At 48.0% G+C, this 27,299-nt stretch overlaps 1 protein-coding gene across 1 annotated transcript in view; it reads right to left on the bottom strand.

Annotated features, from left to right (window-relative positions):
- EHD4 (EH domain containing 4) overlaps nt 1-27,299 on the bottom strand; it is a 197,566-nt gene that overhangs the window by 88,833 nt on the left and 81,434 nt on the right. Inside the window, exon 2 of the mRNA XM_086937222.1 lies at nt 19,600-19,776. Within this exon, the coding sequence (XP_086793348.1) occupies nt 19,600-19,776 (177 nt within the window). The remainder of the gene's footprint in view (nt 1-19,599; nt 19,777-27,299) is intronic.

The following is a 27,299-nucleotide window of genomic DNA, read 5'->3' as shown; positions in this document are numbered from 1 at the left end:
AGATGTCCTTGTTTGGCACTCCTCCAAATAGCGCAGTGGATGTGGCCACTGCCCTCGTGGAATGAGCACGAACTCGTGCATTTAGCGGTTTTCCAGCCGCTTGATGACAGTAGACAATTGCACTGGAAATCCATCTTGCAATTCCCCTTTTTGATCAAGGGAAACCCTTCCTGGGTGCGCTGAAAGCAACGAAGAGCTAAGAAGATTTACGAAAGCTCTTAGTGTCCCTTAGGTAGAACTTGAGACATCTTTGAACGTCTAGCGAGTGTAACACTCTCTCTGCTGCTGTTGATGGGCGAGGAAAGAACTGTTTCAACACCAACGGCTCATTCAGATGAAAATCAGTTGGCAGTTTGGAATGGATTTTGGATTAGTTCTCAGAATCATTCTGTCTTCTTGAAACTGTAGAAAAGGCTCCTGAATCGTGAGCGCTTGCAGTTCCCCCACTCTTCTCGCCGAAGTTAGTGCAATGAGAAGAGTCACCTTCCAGGACAAGAACTTAAGGTCCGCTCTGTGTATAGGCTCAAACAGTGGTTTCATCAATTGCGGCAGTACTACATTGAGATTCCAGAGTGGTGGTGGATGCTTTACTGGAGGAAAGACCCTGAACAAACCTTTCATAAACTGCTTGATGATCCTTGACCATAAGGAAGGGCCTGAGGAAGACCACCTGTAGTGGGCTAACGCAGCCAAAAGCACCTTGATGAAAGTGTGAGCCAATCCGGACTTTGCTAACAGCAGAATGTAAGGGATAATTTGATGAGGTGCAGCAGTAAGAGGGTGAATGCCATGCCTATTACACCACAGACAAAACCTCTTCCATTTTATCCTGTAGGTTTTGTTGGTACTATCTGCTCTAGCTTTGGACAGGATCCTCCGACATTCGTGTGAGATATTTAGATGACTAAACTCACAGTGTTCAGGAGGAAGGCCGCTAATCGCAAGGATTTCGGGTCCGGGTGGAGTACCTGACCCCTGGACATTGTTAGAAGCGATGGAATTGGTCGACAGCTGAACCGGTTGGTCCTCCGACAGCAGCAGGAGTTCCGGGAACCAGTGTTGTCTGGGCCACCACGGGGCTATCAGGATCAGCCTGCACGGCTCCCTCTTGATCTTCACCAGTACTCGGGGGAGAAGAGGAATTGGAGGAAAACCGTAAGCACCAACACCGGCGAACCTCGTATTCGTGGAAGGAAGGCTTGTAATGCTAGCGGGATCGCCCTGAGTTCCAGTAGATTTATGTGTAGTTGTTGCTCGTGTACCTTCAACGACCGCTGACTTGAAGGTGCTGAAGGAAAGCACCCCATCCTTCTAGGGACGCATCTGTCGTCACCACTAAGGGAGCCGCTCGTGGAAGAAAAGTCACACCCTGAGATACATTTTCTTTTTGTGTCCACCAGTAGTCATATGATCTCCTGGGTTCAATAACGAAAGGATGTCCTGTAGAGACACCATCCTGAAAAATTACTTTTTGAGATAGGTTTTTAGGCTTCTGAGATCCAGAATGGGACGCCATTGGAGCTTGTTTTTCTTGACAAGAAAAAAGCGGGAGTAAAACCTCTTGTTCTCTTGGGCATTAGGTACCGGTTCTATTGCTCCCTTTCCGAGCATTGTCCGAATCTCCTGCTGGAGTTGATGCAGATGGCTGGCTTTCTGATGCATCAGTGGCGTACATGGGGGCGTTTGTAGAAATTCTAAGGTGTGGCTGAATCAAATAATGTTGAGGACCCATTGGTCCGTCGTTATTTTTCGCCAATTCTGAAGATGGTGAGCAATCTTTCCGCCCAGGGGAGCACTTGACCTCTTGAATGTTGACGCAGCCGGAAAATTAAGGTTGTCATTGCCGTCGGGTGTTGTCCTTCCCCCGACGGCCTCCCCTTCCTCTTGGAGTTGATTTTGTATACCCTCCTGATTGACGCTGATTGCACTGTTGGCGGTAGGGCTGCGATGAGGTAGAATAAGAGGAATATCTCCCTTGCCGATATCCTCCTCTGCAAGAGGACTGTCCTCTACCTCTAGAGCCACAAAAAGGGGTTTTTCTGTACTGCAAAGTTCCCAAAGCCTTTGCAGTATCGGTATCTTTTTTGATACTCTGCAGAGTGTCATCAATGTGCTTCCCGAAAAGATCTTCTCCATTGAATGGGTGGTCTAGGATTTTGTTTTGAACCTCCGGCCTAAAAGCCGTTGCTCTTAGCCATCCTTGCCTGCGCAGAACCGCTGCTCCTCCCAAGGATCTAAAGACCGTTGCCGCTATATCCATAGCGCAGTCTATGTCTTCCGCTGAAGACCTATCCCCCTCCAGGAGAATCTTTCTGGCCCCATGCTTCTATGGTTATTGCACCTGGTCAACGTAGGGAGACAGGTCGCACCATATTTGCCTGTCGTACCTTCCCAAAATAGCGAGGGCATTAGCTGCTTTAACTAGTAGCGCCGACATTAAGGAAACCCTTTTTCCTGCGTTATCCAGTCTTCTGCCCTCCCTGTCCAGAGGTGCCGTGATTGGGGCAGACTGATTCCTTGACTTCTGCTGTGCCGCCTGAGTAATCACCGAATCAGGTTTGGGATGACCCAAAAGACATGCTGGAGCATCAGAAGGTGCCTTATATTTTTTGTCTAGTCTGGCCAGAACCGGCGTCACCGTAGCTGGCGTTTCCATGATTTTTAGTCCTTCCTCCCAAATATGACTTACGATAGGCAAGGACCGAACAGACCTGCGATAGGGTTCCTTGAAATCATATAGAAAGCATTCTGCTTTCTCTTCCGACATTGTAAGTGCAAATCTTTTTGTGGCTCTTTCCATCAAATTATGAAAGCCGCCAATGTCCTTAGGTGGAGAATCAACAGGCTTCGGCGTAGGAGTTGAAGGTGAGGGGATGAGATAGTCATTCCATTCTCCACTAGGCTCCACAATCTCTCCATCCTCGTGGTCATCGTCCGAGGTGTCTGGATCGTGATATGACGCTAGCGGTGGAGACCTAGCATTGGGCTCCGGTAAAATCTCCCTACTACGCACTGGCGTACCTGTTACCGACCGTGTACGAGGAGTTGCCTCCTGTATGTCCTGAGTGGTTTGAGTCGTCGTATACCTTCTTCTATAATCCTCCAACATGCCCTGGAGGTCCTTCAATAAAGAGGATGGCACACTTCATTTCCTCACGCTGCTGTTGGCGATATTGCTTCCGCTCTTGGGGATGCTCTTGAAAACCCCCATAATCTTCTTCCGATTCGTCATCCTGGTACTTGACCTGTAATTGCGAAGGACTACTCGCAAAACCATAAGGACCATCTTCATCCTCAAGAGTCTTCCTCCTCCAGCAGGTGAGAAGAGACCAATGGAGATACCTTGCTTGGAGACGTAACCTCTGGCGTTATAGGCTTTTTCCAGGGTACCAATCTTTTTTCTGGTGTTTTTTTTTTTAGTCGACGAGCCCGTCGTCGACGAGCTTGTCGACGAGATTCCCGTTGTCGACCATATTATCGTCGTAGACGCTATCGTCGACGTTGTAGTTATCGTTGAAGTTGTCCTAGTCGACGCTCCTGCAGCCGTCGACGCTCCCGTCGACGATGCAGATACAGCTATGCTCGTCGACGCCTTCGTTGACTATGAACTCTTTCACCGTCTACGGCCTCTTTCCAACAGCCTTTACCTCCTCCTTTCTCGTCGACGATGTAGCTGGCTTTGTCGTCGACGATGACATCTTTCTCGACGACGATCCAGTAGACAGTGCTGAAACCTTCCCTTTCTCCTCAGAAGGCGTAGAGGAAACTTTCCTGATGGTAATCTTAACTCTCTGAGGCAAGTTTGGAGGTTCTGAGGTGGACTTTCCAAGTTTTACCTTAGAAGCAGAACCCTTCTTCTCCTTAGGTTTACCTGAAGGAGATTTTGAGGGACTGCACCCTGAAGACCCTGCGGTGGTCTTTTTTGGGGCCTTCTCAGGTCTCTCCCCTGAGGTATGTGTGTGAGGAGATCTACTTCTTTTTTGAGATCTCTTAGACGAACTAGACTCCTCCTCACTCTCACTTGAGAGGATTTCTTTTCTGGATTTAACCTTTTGGAGCCAAATCAGCAGTCTTCCCTCACGATCCCTCAGGGTTTTATTTGAAAAGGTTCGACATACCTTACAGTCCTCTGCCTTATGGTCTGGATAAAGGTAGTATATACAATACTTATGAGGGTCATTTGTGTAAAGCCTCTTCTTAGAGCAGGTGGCACAAGCTCTAAATAATCCCCTTTTCTCTTTCCCAGACATGGTAGATGAATAAGGGCTTCCAATAAGAAGAAAATAGAAGATGAGAGATCTCAAATTCCAGTCAAAATACTGTAGAAAAGAAGAGTTTGAGCAGAGCTCAAAGGAGACTCCCTAGCACAACGTGCGGTAGAAAAATCTGAGGGGCAGAAGGTTCTCAGGAGTGTTCTAGAGGGTGAGGAGCTCCGATTGGTTCGGGGAAAAGTTTGGGCCTTTTTTACATAGCAAAGGCTATGGGTTGCAAAAGGGAAATGGGCCTAGGCCTCCTTTCAGTTTGCTATACTGCTAAGCATTGCTTTTTTATATACAGGAGACTCCCGTCTCGATGACGGAGAATGATTCAGGTATGTGAAACTATGAAAGTTCCAATACTGGAGTAAGTTCAAGTTGCAGAGCACACTCTGGATTGAGATCACTGGGACTATTACTGCAAACGTCTTAATGAGCATATAAGTAAGTAGACATTTCCCAGTTGCCGAACGGACATTCCAATTAACAAGCATTGGCATAGCCAATAGGTCTTGCCTTTGGGACCCTATAGGTGTATAGCCATGCAACAGTTAATGTTGTTGCAGTAAGGATATTGTGCTGCATAACTAAATACTTATAAGGTCCCAAAGGCGAGACCTATCGGCTATGCCAATGCTGGTTAGCTGGTAGAGGCTGGGCAGAGCACGCGCAAGTGGTATAAATGGCCGATCGGCGCCATAGTAACCAACACCGTCACACACATGGCTGCCAGAGACATGGTGCACCTAAACGGACTACAGGGTCAGACACCGAAGTAACCCCTACGATGATAGTGGTATTCAAGCAGGTACCCACTAGGTCTATGCCATAGGAGGCAAACTCCGCATTTGATGTGCACCTGCGATGCTTTGTTAGCGACCTGACGCACAGCTCATAAACGGGTCAGACTTACAAACAAGCACAATCTAACCAAGCTCAAACACATTCTGTAATTAAACCGTTCCATCAAAAAATATAAATCTATTCATAATGACAAAATAAGGAAACATGTCTCTCTGCACTCAGCAAGAGATGTGAACCTGGAGGGCAACCAGCAACATCTGAAAAACCAGCAGCGGCAGCATGAACGTACAGTTGCCAGCAGGGGGTGGGGGAGAGAGAGAGAGAGAAAGGGAAAGAGTGAGAGGGGGGGATAGAGAGAGAGAGAGAGAGAGAGAGAGAGAGAGACCCTTTGGTTAACCCTTTGGGTTAGTATTCATGTTAATTGCACAAATACTAATTCAAAGGACCACAATCAGCCCCGCAGCTGTGAACTGTAAGAATCGTCGTCTCCCGCAACGAGGAAATGGCAGTGTTTTGCGCCGTTCGCATTGTAAAAGCGGCGGCACGAACGGTGTCGCAGGAGTGCACGCTAAATACAGCACACTGCACGCTTAGGGTGACTTCTGTGCGCGCACGCTCACGAGCGCTGCTTATTGGGAACAGTGGTTACGGGTATTATTTATATGACCTCTTCACCTTAAAATTATTTTCCCTGTATGCGCCCCTGTGTAAGGTTTTAGCAGTGGAGGATTGTCCCTAAGTTCAATAGGAAGACTGTGTTGTCTGGGAAGGCAGATGTTGCACCTCGTTTGTAATTGGACCTACGAAAAGAGGCACGGTAGGTGCTAGTTTGTAGAGCCCCATTGATTTTGCAACCTCTGTCCTTTTTCATTTTCTCAAGGGCTGTGTCTACTTGAGGGCAGAAAGAATTGACTGCTGCACTTGAGGTTTAAAACTGGAGACACAGAGCCAAGCATGTCTATGTAAAAGCAGGCTGGTGTTTATTCCTCTGGCTGTAGTGTGTGCTAAATCTAGTGCAGATTTTATTGAGTTGTTTGTAATTGGTTTCTCCTCATTAACACTTTCTTGCCCTCTTTTCTTATATTCTTCAGTGAGATGTTTATGTTAATTCCAGTGAGCTCTATCGTACTGAGCTAATACTGCCTGGCTGTTGGCTATATGCCAATGATTAGCAGATTGTGCCACTACACGTTTTCCAGAGGCATCAATTAATTTGGGGAGGTGCATCTCCCATTGTTTGAGTCTGCCCTTTCCGTGCATTAGAGACCACTAGGAAGTCAGGAGTTAACGGACCTCTAATGTATGTGGGATCAGAGGGTGCTGCTTTATATTTTTTGTCAATACATGGGGTTATTATTCCAGCTTTGATGGGGTCCTTAACCCTTCCACTGCCAGGCCTTTTCCACCTCATGCCACACCCTTTTTTGGCTATTTGGGATAGTTTGCGTTTGGGCCCCCATAACTATTTATCCCCATAAGGTATCCAAGCCAAATTTGTGTCCTTTTTTCCAACATTCTGAGGATACTAAAGGTACCCAGAGGTGTGGATTCCCCTGGGGGTGTGAGGGGGAGGGATCCGAGAAATTTGCCAAACTACAGCTAAATCGTGAGCTTTTGGAGAAAAATGGAGAATAAGTGCTGCAGAAGAAAGCATCTGTTTTCCCCTGCAAATGTTATCAACAAAGGATTTGTAGTGCTAAAATCACCATCTTCCCTGCTTTCAGGAACAGGCAGACTTAAGTCAGAAATCTAACATTTCTACAGTTTTGGCATTTTACTGGGACATAGATTATTTTTGTGCTTTCAACCTGCTTCCAGTTAGTGGTAGAAATGGGTATAAAACCTATAACGGATGCCAGAAAGCTATACATTTCTGAAAGTAGACAAGGAGGTCATTTGTGTAGATTCTTTAAGGCTTTCCTATAGAAAGTAACAGTTGAAATAAAGAAATATTGAAATTAAGTTGAAATAAACAGCAATTTGTGCCTACATTTTCACCCGTAACTTCTTTTAACTATGGTAGATTTTTATTTTTGAAAGCAATATACCATTACGTCAAGGGGACCCTTCTGGTTGTGGGGATATATGGGGCTTGTGGTTTCACCATGAACCCAAGGTACCCAGAGCCAATAAATGAGTCGAACCTTGCAATGGTTTTTCATTGTGTACCGGGTATACAGCAATTAATTTCGTAAAATAAAGAGTAAAAAAAATAGGTATCAAGGAAACCTATAACAAGATATGGAGTTTAAAAGCAGTGGTTATTTGTGCATCTCTGAATTTGTGAGTACCCATATTAGCATGTGAATTAGAGGGTATTTTTCTAAATGACTTTTTTAACACACTGTCTTACATTTTGAAGGCACAAATGCCTAGAAAGACAAATGGTAATAAGTACTATTCTGTGTTCTCCTAAATCTCACAAAATAAATGGTACCACACTTGTGCGGGTAGGCCTAGTTGCCAAGACAAATAAAAGTTTTCCACTGAAAACTGACCCATTTTTTGCAATGTGCCTTGTGGATTTTGGGCCCTACCTTAGCCAACACCTAGGGAAACCTACCAAACCTGTAAATTTTTTTAAACTAGAAACCCAGGGGAATCCAGGATGGAGTGAATTGTGTTGCTCTAATCAAGTTATGCTACCCAGAATCCCTCAAAAACCTCAAAGTTTGTAAAACAAAAAAATACTTTCTTAACATTTCTGCAATGGAAAGTTCTGGAATCTGCAGGGAGCCACAAACTTCAACCCACCCAGAATTCCCCCAAGTCTGCGGATAAAAATTGTGGGTAGGCCTAGTGCCTGCAACAGGAAATGGCCTAAAACGTATTATGGAAACATCATAATTATTTAGCACAAAACAACCAGACTTTGGAAGGGAGTCAACTGCGTTTTTGGTCCTGGGCTCGACGACATCTAGGGAAACCTACCAACCCCAGACATTTCTGAAAACTAGACACCAGGGGTAGTTGAGGTAGGATTGGCTTGCATGGATCTCCTGATGTTTTCTTACCCAGAATCCCCTGCAAACTTCAAATTTAGCTAAAAACAAGAAACACTTTTTACTCACATTTCTCCGAGGGAAAGTTGTGGGCTCACTGGGCAGACACACATTTTCTACCACCCGCATCGCCCAGGTTTCCTGATAAATATGGGGTGGGCCAAGTACCCGCGACAGGATAGGGCCAAAAAAACGTATGGTGGAGACATCAAAATTATGTATTACAAAACAACTTTTCTGAAAACTAAACACCCGGGGGAGTCCAGGGAGGTGTGGCTTGCGTGGATCCCCCAACATTTTCATACCCAGAATTCCTCACAAACCTCAAATTTAGCTAAAAAATTAAATAAAAAGGATTTCACACTTTCCTCACATTACAAGGATCACTTAGCTAGCACTAATTTCCTCCCACCCAGCGTTCCCCTTGGTTTCTAGATAAAAATGATATCTCACTTGTGAGGTTGAGTCAGCCTAAAAACGTATATGTACCTACTGGCGGTCGCCAGTAGGTAGTTATAGTCAGGACCTAGTTTCCATAGGAAAATCGCAACATTCTATTACCAATAATTTTGGCGCCGGTTGACAAATCTTCGCGAACTTTTCAAAACTCGTGGCCTGCTTCTATCTTGAAAGTTTTGGGGGGATTCGGCAAGCAGGGGCCGAGAAAAAAGAGGGGGTCCCAAAATGTGTTTTCCCCATGCAATTTCCCATACGAAAATTTAGAAGCGGCTACAGTCCTAACTGCTGAACGGAATTACACCAAATTTAGCAAAAAGGTAGCCCTTGGTTCAGAAAGATGCCTTTTTTGTTAAATGGTGTAAATCCGTTCAGTAGTTATTGAGAAAATCAAATTTAAAAAGTTTTGATATCTATGGCCGCGCAGGATACGCGCACCCTCCCGATCACGAGCTTTATGCTAATTGGCTGTCAATATTCCAAACCAGGAAGTGTTGGCAGCCATCTTGTGCCTCGGTAGAACCGAGGCACAAGAAATCAGTACAACAAATGCGCAAAACACAAAAAGGGGGCAGGGTAGAAACACCCCGACCCTCTTAGCAGCTCCCCATGTGGAAACGCAATGCCGGCACCTGCAGGACGCGGAGAGCCGGCGGGACCGTGGTGGGATTGGGGACCCCCCGCGGTCCCCAATGAAAAGGGCCAGCCCTGGGGGATGGGGTCTCCGGGACCATAAGATTTGACATGTTTTATTTATTGTTTTTAAACCAAAAGCCTGGACCTGGGGATGGGGTCGCCGGGGCAAATTATGGCCTCAGGAGGGGGGCAACGTGTCCCCCTTCCAAATTTTTATAAAAAATAAATTTAAAAAAAGGGGTTAGGCCCTGGGGGATGGGGTCCTCAGGGCCAATAAATTAGGAAAAGAAGGGGGCCACACAGCCCCCCTTCTTAATTTTTTCTATTTTTTTTTTTTAAAAGACAGACATCGCACCAGAGGCCCCACCCCCTCCCTGCAGCACTCTGCAAACGCGCCCCCTAGCGCGTTTGCTGATGGGGAACTAATTCCCCTTGAATACATGGTGAGCTAGTTGCACCCCAGGGACCCTCAGGATTCAAGGGGAGTTAATCCCCCAACTTAAAACGCGCCACGGGGCGTTTGCACAGTGGTTAAGGGAGGGGGCAGTTTTAAAAGATTATTCGCCAAACCCACTGATTCCGTGGTGCGTGTGGGACTGCATTATTTATGGGAAACCTATTCATGCTTCCTTTTACCATAGGCGCATGATGACCAATCACCCACAAAGGGCAGCAACCCTGCATAGCCCATTGGTCCCAGTCCGATAAGTCTACTGTGAAAAAACACCATTCTACCACCAAGTTATAGACGTTTGTGCTAATATAGGTAAGCCTTGCGCACCCGCCTTTTTCAAGCCCGTACCATCCCTGTGTTATCACTACTCTCACTGACTCCTTTCCCATATTAGTCCCCAGAAACGCTGCCCTGAAGAGACCCAGTTTTAAGAGAGGGTCGAAACGTCGTCGACAATCAGAAAAGAGAGAGACAGAAAAAGAAATTATATTGTTCATTGTGAAAAGGTCTGCCTTTTGATTTTGACCAATAACCTGTTACCCTTCTTACCGTTTCACTTATTTTTTCACCATGTTGGGTTATGATCACTTCACTGGGGCTCACTAATCACTATGATGTACTTGTAGTGTAATACTTTAATGCTTCATGTACCAAGAAATTCATCTGTGGTAAAGACTAACTAAAGAATAAATCCTAATCACTTCGGCTGAAGTAAGCATTACTTTGACTTATCCTTGTTTTGGGCTTTTCTATAAAATAGTATTGATTACAAATACATTTCTGTTTGATCAAATAGAGTTTAGGTCCCACCAGGATTGCATATGTTTCTGACTAAACCCAAGCAAGTATTAATAACTTGCCAAACCTGTAATGTTATTAGAAATGAGTTCCTTGTGAATATGGCCTTACTAATAGAACAGGCAAGGTACCGCTCTCTAAATCTATATCTATGCTACGTAGATTTTCATTCAGCTTTTTTTTTTTTGTAAAATGTTTTATTTTGTAGTATGCAAGGTGAAACGGAAAGGGGGGAAGGGAATAGAGCAAGAGGATCAAAGGAGAAGGAAAGAAGAACAGGCGACATGCCGCCACAAACCCCACACAGGGGGAGCAATGATTGGGGAGAGGAACGTCCGCAGAGCAAGGCCAGCGAAACTCCAAAGTCCACACCATGACACCAGGGACCGGGCAAGCAACAGAGGCGTGGGCAGGAGGCCCACCCATCAGAGCGTCCACAGTAAGCCAGGCGTACCAACAATAGAGGCAGTGTCCCTGGAGAGGGGGAGCAGCTCCAGCCTTAAGCAAGATGTAGTGTTCATCCCAAGAGTAAAGTAAGTCGCAAAAAAGAAAAACGTTCCCAACTACCCCCCCACCCTCGTCCCACCCCAACATTCACCCCCCCCCAGTGGTGGCGACACCAAACACACAATCCATCACAATCACACCCACAATCAGATCTGGAAAAGATGAAGGGATCGCAGTGCTGACGGACACACTGCCGAAGGAAGGCCCCGAGATAGAAATCGTACAAGTGGGCCCCAGTTGTGCATGAAGTTCTTAAATTTACCCAGAAAAATGTCAGAGAGACGTTCCATGCTCAACAAGCGCCACAAACGGGCGTGCCACAAGGAGACAGCAGGGGCAGACGGAGCCTTCCAGGCGGCTGCCAAGGTCATCTTAGCCGCACCCAAACACAACCACATGATACGCTTATCCGCCCTAGTTTGATGCTCGAGCAGAGGGTCCCTAAGGCCTAATAGGACAAAAGCCATGGAGTCTGGGATTGGATAACCCAGGATATCCCTCATGTGTGAGAGAATCTCGGCCCAGAATGGCCTGATGGAGGGGCAGTCCCACCAGATATGACTAAAATCCCCTAACATTCCACAGCCCCTCCAGCACCTATCCGAAGCAGTCGGAAATATGCGTCGCAATTTAGAGGGATACAGGTACCAATCAAAGATGAGTTTCATATGGGCCTCCCTGAGGTCGGTGGAGTGGTTATGCGCCGACACGTCCCGCCACAGGCCCCGCCATTCACAAGCTAAGATGTCCCTTCCCAACGCAGATTCCCAATGGTCCTGGTACCGCGGTCTCGGAGATATAGTAGTGTCCAATAGCAGCTTATATATGAAAGAGATCGCCCCCTTCATGGTGGAGGTGCGAAGAAGGAAAGATTCGAAAGTCGTCAGGGGCCTGGTGGCGGCATCCGCCACCGAGGGCGATGTCGCCCAGTGGAGGAGCTGGAGATGTCTAAAACGCTCCGTTGGCAGCACCCCGTAGTCCCTCATACAGTTGTGGAAAGTGAGGGGCACAGAACCATGAAATAAATGAGTGAGGGCTCTGCAGCCGCCCTCCCTCCAGGCCTCAAAAGGACCCTCCGTCATGGCCGGGGGGAAGGCCGGGTTAAAATGGATCGGGGTGAACGGGGACGGAAATGTGGTCCAGCGGTCATCACCACTCACCACGTCCCATACCTTCAATACCGTGCTCGTGGGGGTGCTAAGGTATGCGTTCCTGGGCCGGTCCATCTTAGGCTTCCATGCCAAATCCCATATGGAGCGGCCCGCCACACTCCGATCCATATGGAGCCAATGTTTTTCCGAGCGTTGTTGGGACCACTCCACCAGGACTCTCAGTTGAGCAGCTTTGTAGTACAATTGCATGTCCGGGAAACCCACCCCTCCATCTAAGCGTGGGCGCCGAAGAACCGCAAATGGAAGCCGGGCACGGCCACCTTGCCATACATATTTCAGCATCACGGTCTTCAATCGGCGGAAATAGTCCAGCCCCACCGGAATCGGCAAAGCCTGAAAGAGGTACAAGAGTTTAGGAAGAAGAACCATTTTGAGTGCGTGAATCCTGCCAAGCCAGGAGATGAATTTAGGCTTCCATCGTTCCAGTTCAGCCCGGATTGAGGACAATATCGGCGGAAAATTAGCCTGAAACAGGGCTCCCACGGTGGGGGTCAGTCGCACCCCCAAATAAAGCAGGGACGTGGACGCCCAAGCAAGCGTAGTAAGCATCCGGGTCTGTTGCACTTCTCCCGGGGGCAGGGTCAGGTTCAAGATATAGGACTTATCAAAGTTGACCTTAAAACCTGCCACAGCCTCGTAGGCGGAGAGGACTGAGAGGACATGGGGTAGGGACTGAGCAGGGTCGCGTATGGACAGGAGGACGTCGTCGGCAAAGAGCGATATCTTATGTTGTTCACCTGTAAAGGGAAGCCCCAAGATCCGCTCATTTTCCCGTATCGCCAATGCCAAAGGTTCGATGCTGAGGGCGAAAAGGAGGGGCGAGAGGGGACACCCCTGGCGCGTCCCCCTGGAATGGCTAAAACTCTCGGATCTGTGGCCATTGACCAGAACCCGGGAGGTAGGACCTCGATAATTGGCCTCGATCATGCGAATGAAGCCGGGCGAGAATCCGAAGGCCTCCAGCGTCCGGTGCAGGAACCCCCAATCCACGCGATCGAAGGCCTTCTCCGCATCCAGCCCTATCAGCACCGCAGGTATGCGGAATCGTTCCGCCTTTTCTATGAGATGGACCACGCGGCGCAGATTGTCATGAGTCTGCCGACCTTTGATGAAACCAGATTGGTCAGGATGGATCAAGGCCGGCATGAGGTCCTGCAGTCTGCCCGCCAAGATGGAGGAATACAGTTTAGCGTCCAGGTTAAGGAGCGCTATCGTGCGATAAGACGTACAGGAGGAAGGGTCCTTCCCTGGCTTGGGGATTATGGTGATCAATGCCTCGGCCATGGAGTCCGTAGTCCTACCGTCAGTCGCCATAGCATTGAAGAGGGAGACCAAGTAGTCACAGATCTCCGAGGCGAAAGTTTTATAGAAGAGGGCCGTGTAGCCGTCAGGCCCAGGCGCCTTATGTAGCTTTAGAGCCTTGATAGCGTCCAGAACTTCCTCCCGAGTGATGGGGGAGGACAACAAATTGTTCCATTCATCGGAGACCTTCGGGAGAGGGAGCCCCTCCAGGAATCTGGACTGAGCCTCCGGGTCGAGAGCATCACTCGAGTAGAGTGCTGCGTAGAAGCGCCCAAAGATGGCCGCCTTGTCCGCATCCTTATGCTGAACCAAGCCCGTGCGATCACGCACCCCTCCAACGTATTCCCGCTCGCGCTTGTCACGGAGTTGCCGGGCAAGATGGCGCCCAATCTTGTTGCCCTGGGAGTAAGAGGCGCGCCGTAGGCGCAAAAGAGTGAACTCCGCCCTGTTATTATAATGGGCCCTCAGCTTCCCACGCACTGCCGTTAGGGGCCGTAAAGTCACCCTGGAGGGGTTCGCTTTGTGGGCCTGCTCCAGAGTGGCAAGTTCCGATTCAAGAGCCTCCCTCTCTTCGCGCCGCAGTTTGTTCAGGCGCGCATTGAGAGCGAGGCAAGTGCCCCTTAAGGAGGCCTTGCACGCATCCCAGGTGGTGTACACCGAGGTGTCCGAAGGGGGATTGAGAAGAAAGAAATCTCCGATTGCCTTACGTAAAGCCTTACAGGACAGGTCATCCCTCGCCAGGGCTGCTGGGAAGTACCATTTGCGCCAACCGTCCCCCCCAGGGGCCCAGCGTAGTCCCAGGACCACCAGGCTATGGTCGGATAAAGAAAGTGGAAAGATATTAGATAGTTGAATATCACCCCGGAGAGCTTGGCCCACCAAGACATAATCAATGCGAGAGTACGAGCGGTGAACATTAGAGAAAAAAGTGTAGTCCCTAGCCTGCGTATGGACAAAGCGCCAGCCATCCACCAATCCCACATCACCCAACTGACGCTTAGTTTCCTCCGAAAAGACTCCAGTGTCCGCCCTTCGCGCTCCAGAAGCGTCCTGGTCTCTGTCCCACACCATATTAAAGTCACCCAACAAGATCAAGTGTCCCTCCACAAAATCCCCCACCTTATCAAGCAAGCCTTGCAAAAAGCCATTCTGACCCGTATTCGGGGCATACATCACAACAAAGGTACAGAGGCGGCCATGTAACCCCCCCTTCACCATCAGCCATCGACCCTCCCTGTCAACATTCACTCCCAGGGGCTGAAAATGCAGGGAAGCTCGGAATAGAAGGGCCACTCCCCTATGCTTCGTGGCCGCAGACGCCCTATAGATAAGAGGGAACTGTCTGTGGCGGAGCCGCAGTTCATCTTTCCTAGCCAGATGGGTCTCCTGGAGGGCAACCACGTCTAAGTGGTGGTCCACAATGTACTTCCATAACTTCTGCCTCTTCTGCGGGGAGTTGAGGCCCTTCACATTCCATGTACCTATGCTAATAGTCATATCGGGAAACTAGAAAGCCACGCCATGCATACGTCCGAACAGCCACACAGCCCGATCAGAACCTCGCGGTCAAAGGCCCAAAGAGGCACCAGGGCCCAAGGACCCCTCAAACAGAGCATTCCAGGAAGCGCGGGAGTAAACAGGGTTGTAATCACACGCACCATACCGCTAACACACCAGGTCGCCACCACCACCCCCCCAACCCCCAGCCCCAACCAAAACTGTACTGCCACTACAAGCGCACCAACTGGCCCACCCCCCCCCAAACAGCCCCAAAACTAAAAAAACAGAGCACAAGGCCCGCAACCTGAAGATTACAGTCAGCAGTTCCAATGGGCCACAGGTCACACGGTCCGCATCAGACTGGTACCGGGGCGGGGGCACCAGATCGGGGGCCCCCAGGGCCAAGGCCCGGGGTGTCTTCTCCAAAAGTACCATAGTACCCCAGGGCCGTTGAAGTAGAGGCGCTCCGGCGCCCAACCTTGAAAGAAATCAGGGGTCATGCCGCTCCAGAGGAGTGCTGAGAGTCTGCAAGAGTGACCGAGGCCACCGATGCCACTGCTGATCCTCTCTCCTGCAGGCGAATGGAGTGGTCCGGACGCAGCCGCCCCGGGGAGGCCCCAACTCTTTGCCATGACGAGGAGCGATGGCGGCGCCGTGAAGGCGAAGATCGTGCTGCCTGTGAGGGTGGTTCTTCCTCCAGTCCCAACAGCTCCCTCGCGGACTTCAAGGAGCGGATTTGCACCAGCCGGTTCTGCCACCGGAAGATGATTCGGAAAGGGTGACCCCAAGAGTAAGAGATGCCCTGTTCCCTTAGATAGGTAGTCACCGGCCGGAACTCCCTCCGTTTCTGAAGGGTAGACGCCGCCAAGTCCTGGAACAACTGTGGCCGATGTTCTCGAAAGGTCAAGGAGGAGAGGGCCCTGGCATTCCGGAGGATGCGTTCCTTGATCTGAAAGTCATGAACACAAGCCAGGATATCTGGAGGAGGGCCCCCCCGCCTGGGCAGGCCCACTCGATGCACCCTGTCCAGTTTAATCTCTAGAACGTCCTCCTCATCAAGCACCTGGAGGAAGAGGGCCTGCACGTAGCCCCTCAAATCACCAGCCTCACCGTCCCAGGGGACCGCTCTGATCCGGATGTTGTTCCTCCTGGAGCGGTTCTCCAGGTCTTCGGCGTAGGATTGCAAATTCAAGTTCTGGTCCGTAAGGCGAAGAACATCTTGCTGTAGCTGGTGGACGTCATTCGCCATACTTAGGTCATGGTCCTCCAGTACGGCCACTCGCTCACCAATGCCATCCACGTCCCTCCGGACTTCACGGAGGTCCGAAGCTAGTTGGGCTCGCAGTTCAGAGATGTCCTCCTTGATTGAGGCAAAGAGCTCCGACATGAAGGCCTTAGTGGCCGGCGCCTCTTCATCCGATTGTCTCGTCGAGCCACTCGCCCCTGGGGAGTTGGGCGGTTGCGATGCCTTGGAGGTCCCCTCCTTCACCGTCCTTCCTTTGCGAGGCAAGGTAGACATGGCGGCGGGGTAGCGGCACAAGGCCGTCCGAGTTGCAGGGAAGAGCACTTGCACACAGCAATGAACACTCGAGAAAAGTTCCCCAGCCGAGGAGCCAGGGAGTGGCAGCAAAATCGACGAACCGGACTCGCAGAGCCAGGCCGTAATCAGTCACTCGGCACAGTGCACGGCTGAGCCCTCCGTCTCCCGGTCGCTCGGGCCCAGTGGATGGTCCGTACAACAGCCAAGTTGCTCCAAGTAGTCAGCCGTTGAGCTCCCCAGATGGCCAAGGCAAGAGGTGAACCTCCAAACCAACGTTCCGTTGCAGCGAAGGGGGCCCGAGAGCCGAGAAGGCAGAGGACGTCCGCTGCTCCGTGAAGCCCCGCCCAGCCGTCGCCGATCTACTGCGCTCCAAGGCGGGCTCGTCCGTGCGCAAGGGCGGTGCTCAGTAGGCCCGTCGCTGCAGAGCTCTGAATGGCGCCGGACGACCACTCCGGAGGGCGCCGATAGCACCAGACCACTCCGCTCAGCACCACGGACCGCTGTCGTCGTTCGGGAGCGGGTCGAGGCCCCGTGGGCGATGCTGTACAATGCTTAGCAGGTCGGGCGCCGGAGCGACTCAAAAGCACGTCTTACTCCGACGCCATCTTGGCCACGCCCCCTTTCATTCAGCTTTTGATGCGGTGCAGAGAAACGTCTTATGGTTCAAGCTGTGGAAATGGGGAATTCATCCTCTCCTATTAAAATCTATCCATTGCTGCACATAGACACCTGGACAAGGGTCAGTTTGGGTAATGATTTCCCCAAACAATTACACAAGAAATTACCTAAAACAAGACTGTGTACTGGCTCCGCTTTTATTTAATTTGTATCTTGCGGAAATGTCTCCTGCCCTAAATAGGGTAAATTCTAACGCTTCACATACTACGATGCTTACGATGTGGTTTTGATTAGTTATACAAAGGTTGGTCTACAGCATTTAATCAACACAACCTGTCAGTATGCTGATCCTAGGCTAAGAGTTCATCTAACTAAAACCATGCTTGTATCAAGAGGAAGATCTTCACCTACACACCATATAGGAGGGATAGTTTTGGAAACAGTGCCAGAGTATAAATATTTGGGGGTGATTTTTGATTCTATAGGCCCATTTAAGAACTAGAGTTCTGCAAAACAAGGAAGAAATAATACACCATCTGCCGCTTTCTCTTTGTTACGGAACTTTTTAAAAGGCCTGTCCCTATATCCAATCCTGCAAGTAATGGCCGCTACACTTGACCTGTCTCAGAAAAATGAAGTTGAGGTATGGATAGGAAAAGTGGACAAAATAATAGGTAACGCAATTGTAGGGACCCTTTGTTGCATGTTTAATCTACCGAGGCAGATTATGCCTGCCCAAATTTGCTTAGAGTTTGGCCTTAGGAGGTAGTTTATACGTAGTTTGGGTGTTTATTTCAAATTCTGCTAAAAAGCTAAAACACTATCCAAGATTTCAGTTAGGTTCAATTGACCCCAAGAAACACTGCAGCACATTATTATCTTAACTTGCCCCTAACCATCGTCAAGGAACAGCTCTAGGCCTTACCCCTCTCTCAATCTGCATTCAATATAAATGGATCAAGGAAAAAAAATTCTCTCCTAATGAATAAAGCTGTGCTGTCTGAAAGAGGTCATGCATGGATGGTAATAGTATCATATGGTCCCCTTAAATTTCAATTATACTTAGGGGGATTGAATGTTTGAAAGGCAAAATTAAAGCTGCAGCATTACCGACTTGATGACTTGCATTCTCATTTTAATTCATCTATTTGGAGGAGATTGTTCATGTCGTCTTTCTAACTACTTTAAGAAGACAAGTCACATTGCCATTAGGGCTGGGCAGGTAAAGACAACAGTAAAGGACTGAGACTGTTGAGACAGTTTTTTATTAGAAATACCATATGTACATGTCGGCATGCAGTTTAAGTCTGTCCCCAAGGGGATGACTTGATGTTTTGTAGGATGTTCCTGAAGTTTATGTCTTTTGCAGAGTCAAAACTATCAAAGTCTGAGTTATACCGGTAGTTGTCAGTGGTACATGTAGTGCACAGGAGATACCTATGTGTCCATTTATTTTAGGGAGGAAAAAAAATGTGAATTAGTGACCTAATCAAGTATGAATTTTATTGTTTTTTACCCTTAACTGTAAACGCTTATATTAAAGTATGATTGATCATGTTGATTGATCATGTTGAAATAAAAAATTTGTACCTGTGGCTCTGCCATCTTAAGAATAATTTTAATACGAAGTATGAAAGTTAGGAAAGGCACCTAGCACTATGCTTTGACAATTTAACACAATTTAGACATTGAAGGTAACAACTTTGCCTGCTGGGATATTTTAAATGCAATTATACTAAACTGGAACAACATGTTCCATGCCATACTACTTTGAACACTAAAGCTCTTTCTCTCCAACACTTAATTGGGAATATATTCCATGATTGTTGGTGTTAAGATGTGGATTATTATTATTATTATTATCGGACATATGACTTAGGACTAGGTTAACGATTTCTCTTTACAAACATGGGATTTGTTTTAATGAAGTATATCTTGGGCATTCCCACTGACTGATGACGGATTTTATTATGGTATTTATTTGATGATGTTTTATCTGGTGATAATACTGTGAAGTATTGTAAATTTTAATTGAATGAACAATAAAGTATTACTTACTCACTTACCATAATGGCAGAGATACCACAGAACGAACTCTGTGACAAGCATTTTCTTGCCATACACCCAAAGTTGGTAACATTTTACTGTCTATACAGCGGAGATCGTTCCATCCCTCCTTCAGTTCAGAAACAATCTAACATGTTTACCATTTCTTCAATCTTAGCCTCCTCTACCAACTATTATGAATTCTTCCATGTAGGCGCTTGCTAACACCATGCAATATGACAGCGCACTTGCAATCTCTAAGGAACGAACAATCATTTTGCCAATCACTATATACAGAAGCATCAACATTATTTTGGCAATTTAAAAAAGGATTGGGCCTAACCAATACCTATACTAGTAAAATAAAGATACATTGGTAAGAGTGACTGGGTAAACTGCATATTTAATATTTACAGGTAAAAATAGAGAGAGCATGAGCGCACGAGAGCGAAAGAAATAAAGCATACATTATAAATTGTTCACATTTTTAAGCCATGCGTTATCATACCTGTTAAGGAAAGCATTTCCAAAACTGTTCAGTTTGCGGAATGGTTTTTTCGGGTCCACTACCAGTGCATTTCCAGGAATGGAGCCTTCTTTCTCCCCATACATCACTGCAATAAAGGAATCCGTTGTTGGCTCTGGCCCAATTCTCATACCTGGAAAGTCTTGCTCCAAGAGGTATCTGGAAAGATTCACAATAAGAAGATGAGAATTCTTCTGAGACCAACAGATTAGGCAAAGTACTTGGTGCCATTTCTCTTTCTAGTTCATAGCTTGCCAGGCTCAAAAAAGGGATTTGATCAGTGACCAATTGGAGAAACACAGCCACATCGAATGCTTTCAATTAAGTTACAAAACATGATTTTGTGTTCCAAAAACAGTTCTCTCCCTACAATCGTTGAAGATGTTATCTTTGTCACAATCCCATAGGCAGGTAAACTAAGCAATGCTTGTTGGACCCGGGAACACCGGTCCACCTAGGGTTGCTTGGTACAAGTGGGAAGGCCTAACTCCGAGGCTTTGTGTTGTACTTGCGTCACACTCACCACAGCAACCCAGCGCCCTTCCACCAAAAATGACACCACAGCTTGTTAGAAAAGGATGGAATACTTAATAAAAATCCTTAAATTGACTTACTTTTTTAGCAGTGTATATCTTTAACACATTAAGCACTTCCACATTTGATTATTTGCATCAATAGAGCCCCACATTGCATTAGCTAACAAACTTTTTCTCCAAGAAGAAAAGAGCTCAGCAAGTACCCTAGTACCCTAATCTTCCAGTAGTTACTTCGCAGTTTAAATAAAACAAACAGAAAGAAAAGTGCTTCCATTTAGTGAAACAAGACTGTACATTACTTTGATAATGAAACAGAATTACATCCTTCTTTTAGTAAGACTGGTATTTCCATTAATAAAACAGAGACCAGAATTATGTATCCCCAGTGAAACAGGAACATGCATTAATTTTGGCCAGTAATCATGTACTTGGTCTGGTAACATACAACTCCCTGGCTTCTGATTAGCCGTAGTAATGGTCCAGCAGGGTTTTATGATTGGCAGGACCCTAAATTCTGTGGAGTGGTTTTATTAGTTTAAGTTCCTCTGGTTCCTGTTACATCTACTACCAGGGAACAGGCAATTAGGCCAACCACTAGGCCCTGTAATGATTTCCCAGAGTCTGTGTCCCGCACCAGCCCCAAATCCCTGCTTACTTGTAGGCTCGAGGTTATTAGTAATGATTTTAGCCGTCACCGGCAGCTTGGGTAGCTTACTTCCTCACTGGCAGGCTCCCAGTGAAAATACCCGCCCTCGCGCAAGAAAGGCAGGCCTTCACACTAGACCTGCTCTGGAGAGAGGACGCTTCCGTTGGAGAGCCCAGGCAAGGCTGCCGAGGCTAGAGAACCTCTTCAGGCCACAACTCTTCAATTCTGATGCAGATCCGTCTCCCCAGCGAAGGCGCCAAGCCCTCCACTGTGCCTGCGCGGTAAGAAGGACACCACAGAGGAACAATAGTTACTTACCTGTAATCTGTGGTTCTCCAGTATTGGTGTCTTTCATAGATTCACATGCCTGAATCATTCCCCGTCGTCGGAGTGGGAGTCCCACGGTACATAAAAAAGCAATAAAATGCTATAAATATATAGTAATACCAATAGAAATGAACCAGGAAGTAAAACAGCCAATGGTACAGTAAGCAAAAACTTCCCATCTATGACTATCATAGTCATTTTGTATAGTCCAAACTACAGCCAATCAGGCGCCAGCACCCACCAGAATGTTCTCCCCAGAGGCTCAGGCTCTCAGATTTTCTCGCAAGGAGTGAAGGTAAACCATAATAGCCTAGAAAGCCTCTGAGGGGAGGTGGGCGGGTTGCATGTGAATCTATGAAAGACACCAATACTGGAGAACCACAGATTACAGGTAAGTAACTATTGTTCTTCTCCAGTATTAGGGGTGTCTTTCATAGATTCACATGCCTGAATCAGAGTAGCTAGCAGTACATATCTTTGCTGAACAGACGCTCATAACACCCAGCTTGTCAGCTAGTAATGTAAATAACAATGCGAAGTGAATAAACACATATCATATAAAGCATAACATAATGCAATCAAGAAAATATGTGAAAACATAACATAAGAAGCGTCTGACAGCAGAAAACAAGGAGGTGGGAAACAGAGGCTCACCTTAATGAAACAGGTTCCGTAGAACAGCTCGACCCACAGAAGTATCAGCCTCGCTGATGGACTCTAGACAGTAATGTCTGGTAAAGGTATGGCGACTTGCCCAAGTCGCCGCCTTGCAGATCTGCTGAAGTGGGACTCCAGCGAATAAGGCCGTAGATGAGGAGACTGCTCTTGTAGAGTGCGCTCTGGGCGCAGATGGTAGAGGTCTCCCAGCCTGTGCATGGCAAAAGGCAATGGCAGCAGATATCCATCTTGCAATAGTCTGTTTTGATACTGCCTGCCCTTTACGAATCGCACCGTAGGTAATGAACAACTGGTCAGAGGTGCGTACAGCAGAAGTTCTTTGTAGATAGAATTTGAGACATCTTCTAATGTCAAGCGAGTGTAAAGCTCTTTCCGCAGGAGTTTGCGGGTCTGGAAAAAATGATTTAAGAACAAAAGGTTCGTTCAGATGAAAATCCGAAGGCACTTTCGGAATGTATTTGGGATTTGTGCGAAGTATGACAGAATCGCTAGTGAATTGGAGGAAAGGATGATGAACAGTGAAAGCTTGGATATCACTAACTCTCTTGGCGGATGTTAAGGCTAAAAGCAGTGATACCTTCCATGAAAGATACTTCAAGTCAGCTCGATGGATGGGCTCAAATGGGTGACGCATGAGTTGACCCAGGACCACATTCAGATGCCACAAAGGAGGTGGACGACGTACTGGAGGGAACATTCTAAAGAGACCCTTAAAGAACTGTTGGATAATTCTTGATGAATACAGAGAATTGGACCCATCCTGTCGATATCTGGATATTGCAGCCAGAAATACTTTCAAAGTAGCATGGGACAGACCTGTTCGTGCCAACTGCAAGAAAAAAGGAAGAATTTCCTCAGGCTTTGCCAAAAAGGGGTGAACACCTGCTGAACGGCACCAGATACAGAAGCGTTTCCATTTGAGACTGTAAGTCTTGATGGTTGCGGGTGCTCTAGCTTTGGCCAACACCTCTTTACAGTCTGCTGGGATGTTCAAGTGTGCAAACTCATGGTGTTCAGGAGCCAAGCCGCTAATCTCAGCGATGCTGGGTCCGGATGGAAGACTTGACCTTCCTGAACACTGAGCAAGTTCGGGATTGGATGTAACTGAATTGGTTTGCTCTCTGATAGTAGGAGGAGCTCCGTAAACCAATACTGGCGCGGCCATCTGGGCGCGATCAGGATCAGTCGGCAAGGTTCCTTCCTCATCTTCCGCAGAACCCTGGGGACTAACGGAATCGGTGGGAAAGCGTACGCAAACCTCAGGGACCAATCGAGGGAGAATGCATTCCCCAGAGAATTCTTGTGGGGGTGCCAGCTGGCGAAGCTCAGGCATTTGCTGTTGGTACTTGTCGCAAATAGGTCCAGGTCTGGCCAACCCCACTGATGAAAGATGTGGTCCACTGTGTTCTGGTGAAGCTCCCATTCGTGGTTGGTGATTGTGGTCCTGCTGAGTGCATCCGCAAGGACGATTTCCGTTCCCGGAACATGCACCGCATGCAACTGTACATTGTGGTGAAGAGCCCATGTCCATAATTCCTGCGCCTCTTGAGACAGGAGAAGAGATCGAGTTCCTCCCTGTTTGTTGACGTAGTGCATACTTGTTGTGTTGTCTGTTCTTATCAACACATTGGTGTTCTGAATGATGGCACAAAACGCCTTGAGGGCAAGAAAAATGGCTCTCAGTTCCAAACGATTGATGTGCCACCGTTTCTGTTGTACAGTCCATTTGCCACTGATCGTGAGGCCTTGCAGATGAGCCCCCCAGCCCTCGAGGGATGCATCTGTAGTGATGGTGAGACTTGGTGTTTCTTGAAGGAACGCATGACCCTGACTGAGATGACACCTCTGTGTCCACCACAGAAGAGACTCTTTCATGAGTGGTGTGATTTGAATGAGGTCCTCGAAAGTGCCTGAAACCTGTTGCCACTGCAGGGCTAGTTCCTCCTGGAGCGGCCTCATTTGAAGCCGGCAATTTGGAAGTAATGGAATACAAGCCGATGCCATCCCCAGAAAGGATTTGTATAGTCGGACAGAAACTGACTTTCTTTGCATGAGATCTTGTGCTAGCCGACTTATTTTCATTTGTCTCTCCTTGGAGACGAAAGCTTTGCATTTGTGAGTGTCCAACATTGCTCCTAAGAATGCTATTCTTTGAGACGATTGCATTTGGGATTTGGAAAAATTTATTGTCAGGCCTAGAGACTGAAACAGGTGGAGACACTGGTGAAGGTGACGTTGAACGGTGCCATGAGAATTGGCCTTTATAAGGCAATCGTCCAGATATGGGAAAATTTGTATTCCCTCCAGCCGGAGGTGCGCAGCTACTGGAGCTAAAACCTTCGTAAAAACTCTTGGAGCTGACCGTAGTCCAAAGGGAAGGACTTTGAATTGGTAGTCCCTGCCAGCCACCCTGAAGCGAAGGAATTTCCTGTGGCGAGGTAGGATGGGGATGTGGAAATATGCATCCTGGAGGTCTAGGGTGACCATGCAATCTCCCGGTGATAAAAGATGCAAAATTTCTTGAAGAGAGAGCATCCGGAATGTTAATTTCCTTAGGTATTTGTTTAATGCTCGAAGATCGAGGATCGGGCGCCACTCCCCGTTCTTCTTTCTGATCAGGAAGAACCTGGAGTAAAATCCTAGTCCTCTCATCCTCTGAGGAACGCTCTCGATAGCTCCTTTTTGTATCATCATTTTGATTTGGGTAAGCAGCTCCTTCAGGTGAGCTGGAGGCGGGCCCTTTGGCGGTACATTTGGGGGAAATTTTTCGAATTCTGGGGCATGGCCCCTGGCGACAATATCCAGGACCCATTTGTCCGTTGTTATCGACTGCCAATTGGAGTAAATTTTGGAGATTCTTCCGCCAAGTCTTTTGAGAGGGTGAAAAGACGGTGGTGGCAGGTGAAAAATATCACTGGCGCTTGTCCTTGCCGCGGTATGTAGCCCTACCCCTGTTTGGGGTGTATTGAGATTTTTTCTGCCCATAAGACTGGTAGCGCTGATTTTGGTAGCGCTGATTACCCTGACGGTATGAGGATTGTTGATGTTGTTGCTGGTATCCACCTCTATTGAAGGACGTTCCTCGTCCTCTCGCTCCTCGAAAGGGCGGCTTGTGAAATTGTAGAGTGCCTAAGGATTTGGCCGTTTCGGTATCCTTCTTGATAGTCTGTAAAGCCTCCTCTACCTCGGGGCCGAATAAATATTCGCCATCAAATGGCATGTCTAGAACTCGGTTTTGCACTTCCTGTCTAAAGGCAGTGGAACGTAACCAACCCTGTCTACGGAGAACCGCAGCCCCTGCTAATTGGCGAAAGCCTGTAGATGCCACATCAACAGCTGAATCAATTATCTCTTCAGAGGTCCTTTGACCTTCATGGAGAATCTGGAGTGCTTCCGCCTTGGATGGCTCAGGGAGCAGATCGATAAATGGTGAGATGTCAGACCACATTTGACGGTCGTAACGACCTAAGATGGCTAATGCGTTGGCAGCACGGACAGTTGTTGCAGCCATGGTGGAAACTCGTTTTCCTATTGAGTCTAGGCGTCTGCCATCTCTATCCGGCGGTGCCGTAACTGCAGAGGACGGATTTCTGGCCCTTTTCTGAGCCGCCTGGACAATTACCGAGTCAAGTTTTGCTTGTCCAATGAGACAGGCAGGCGTCTTGTCTGGAGCTTTATATTTCTTATCAATTCTTGGCAAGACTGGAGGAATGGAAGCCGGCGTTGACATCACCTTAACACCTTCCTTCCAGATGAATTCCACAATGGGTATTGTCTTAATTTGTCGTCTGGGCTGATCTTTAAAATCGTAAAGGAAACATTCTTGTTGAGTATGCTCCATTTTCATATAAAAACGTGCGGTTGCACGCTCCATCAGCAAGTGAAAATTTGCTACATCAACAGGAGGGGAGGCCGACGCAGTCTGAGGAGATGTAGAAGGAGATTGGACCTGATAGTCCTCCCACTCCGATAAATCATCCACTTCTCCTTCTTCCCGTTGGTCGTCATCTTCCGAGGATTGCGGGTCCTCTTCGTGAGCAGGTTGTGGGTGTGAAGGTGGGCACACCGATGGGAGCACGGGTGGAGGCGTTTCCGAAATTGGAGTTGCTTGTCCAGAACCTGCCGATTCCGAAGGTGGAAACCTCCGATAGTAATCGTCCAGCATAAATTGTAAGTTGGATATTAAATCCAAAGGCACTTGACCAACAGGGGTAGTGACAGGCATCGATACCTCAGCAGGAGAGTGAGGATCCTCATATTCATCATCTTGAAGTTTAATATGTAACTCCGATGGACTAGTGGCTTGTCCAAAAGTATTCTGGACCATCTCATTGTCACTGTCAGAATCCAGTAGTTGGTCTGGGACTTCAGAGGACACCTTGTGAGGTGAAACACGCAGGGGTGAAAGCCTCATTACAGTGTTGCGCAGCTGTTCTGCTGCTTGGCGTGGTGTTAAAAACACCGTCGACGGAGACCACACCTGTAGTGCCGTGCATGAGGATAACTGCGGCGTCGTCGGAGGGTTAACTTCCGATGGATTTGTCGTCGACGGATCACCTCTCGTCGACGGGACACTTTTCGGCAACGAAATAGTCGTTGTCGACGGGACACTCTTCGTCGACGGGACACTCTTCGTCGACGGGACACTCTTCGTCGACGGGACACTCTTCGTCGACGGGACACTCTTCGTCGACGGGACACTCTTCGTCGACGGGACACTCTTCGTCGACGGGACACTCTTCGTCGACGGGACACCCTTCGTCGACGGGACACCCTTCGTCGACGGGACACCCTTCGTCGACGGGACCGTCTTCGTGGACGAGTCACTCCTCGTCGACGGTGGTATTTTCGTCGACGGCGTAGAGCCTGACGACGAGCTTGTCGACGGAGTCCTTTTCGTCGGCGGTAAAGCCTTTAAAGACGTCGACGACGAGGCGTCGACGACGGACGTCGACGAAATAGGCCTCACAGAAACAAAAACCATCGTTGGAGATGCCGTAGACGAGGACATAACCATACTAGGTTTAGGAGATGAAAATGTTACCGTAGATGTCACTGAAGTCGTCGTTCTCGTCGACGAGGAAGCTGAAGAAGACTTCACAGGAGGCGGAGATGAATTCTGTGGTAAAATCCTGTCAGAAGATAGGGGAAGCTTGAGTTTTTTCACCTTTGAGGAAGCAGAAGCGCCTTCCATGCCCCTGGAGGTGGGGACAGCCTGAGAAGTGGAAGGCTGATCCAGTCCTTTAGCAGGTGGTTGTTTTTTAGGCAGTTTAGCCTTGGGAGATGACATTCCCTCAGGCGCAGTTCTCTTCCTGGAGGCTGAAGTGGAAGCAGAAGTGACACTGTCTACTTCTGAAACAGTATTAGAAGAATCCTTTAGCCTCTTCAACCACAGCAGTAAACGACCCTCTCTATCTCTGAGAGTCTTCTGAGGCATGGTTCTGCAGATTTTACAATCAGAGGCCTGGTGGTCTGGGTAGAGACAATAAATACAC

Source organism: Lissotriton vulgaris, chromosome 9, assembly GCF_964263255.1.
Source record: "Lissotriton vulgaris chromosome 9, aLisVul1.2, whole genome shotgun sequence".
NCBI lineage: Eukaryota > Metazoa > Chordata > Amphibia > Caudata > Salamandridae > Lissotriton > Lissotriton vulgaris.
The sequence above is the reverse complement of the archived record's forward strand: the minus strand, read 5'-3'. Positions and strand labels throughout refer to the sequence as shown.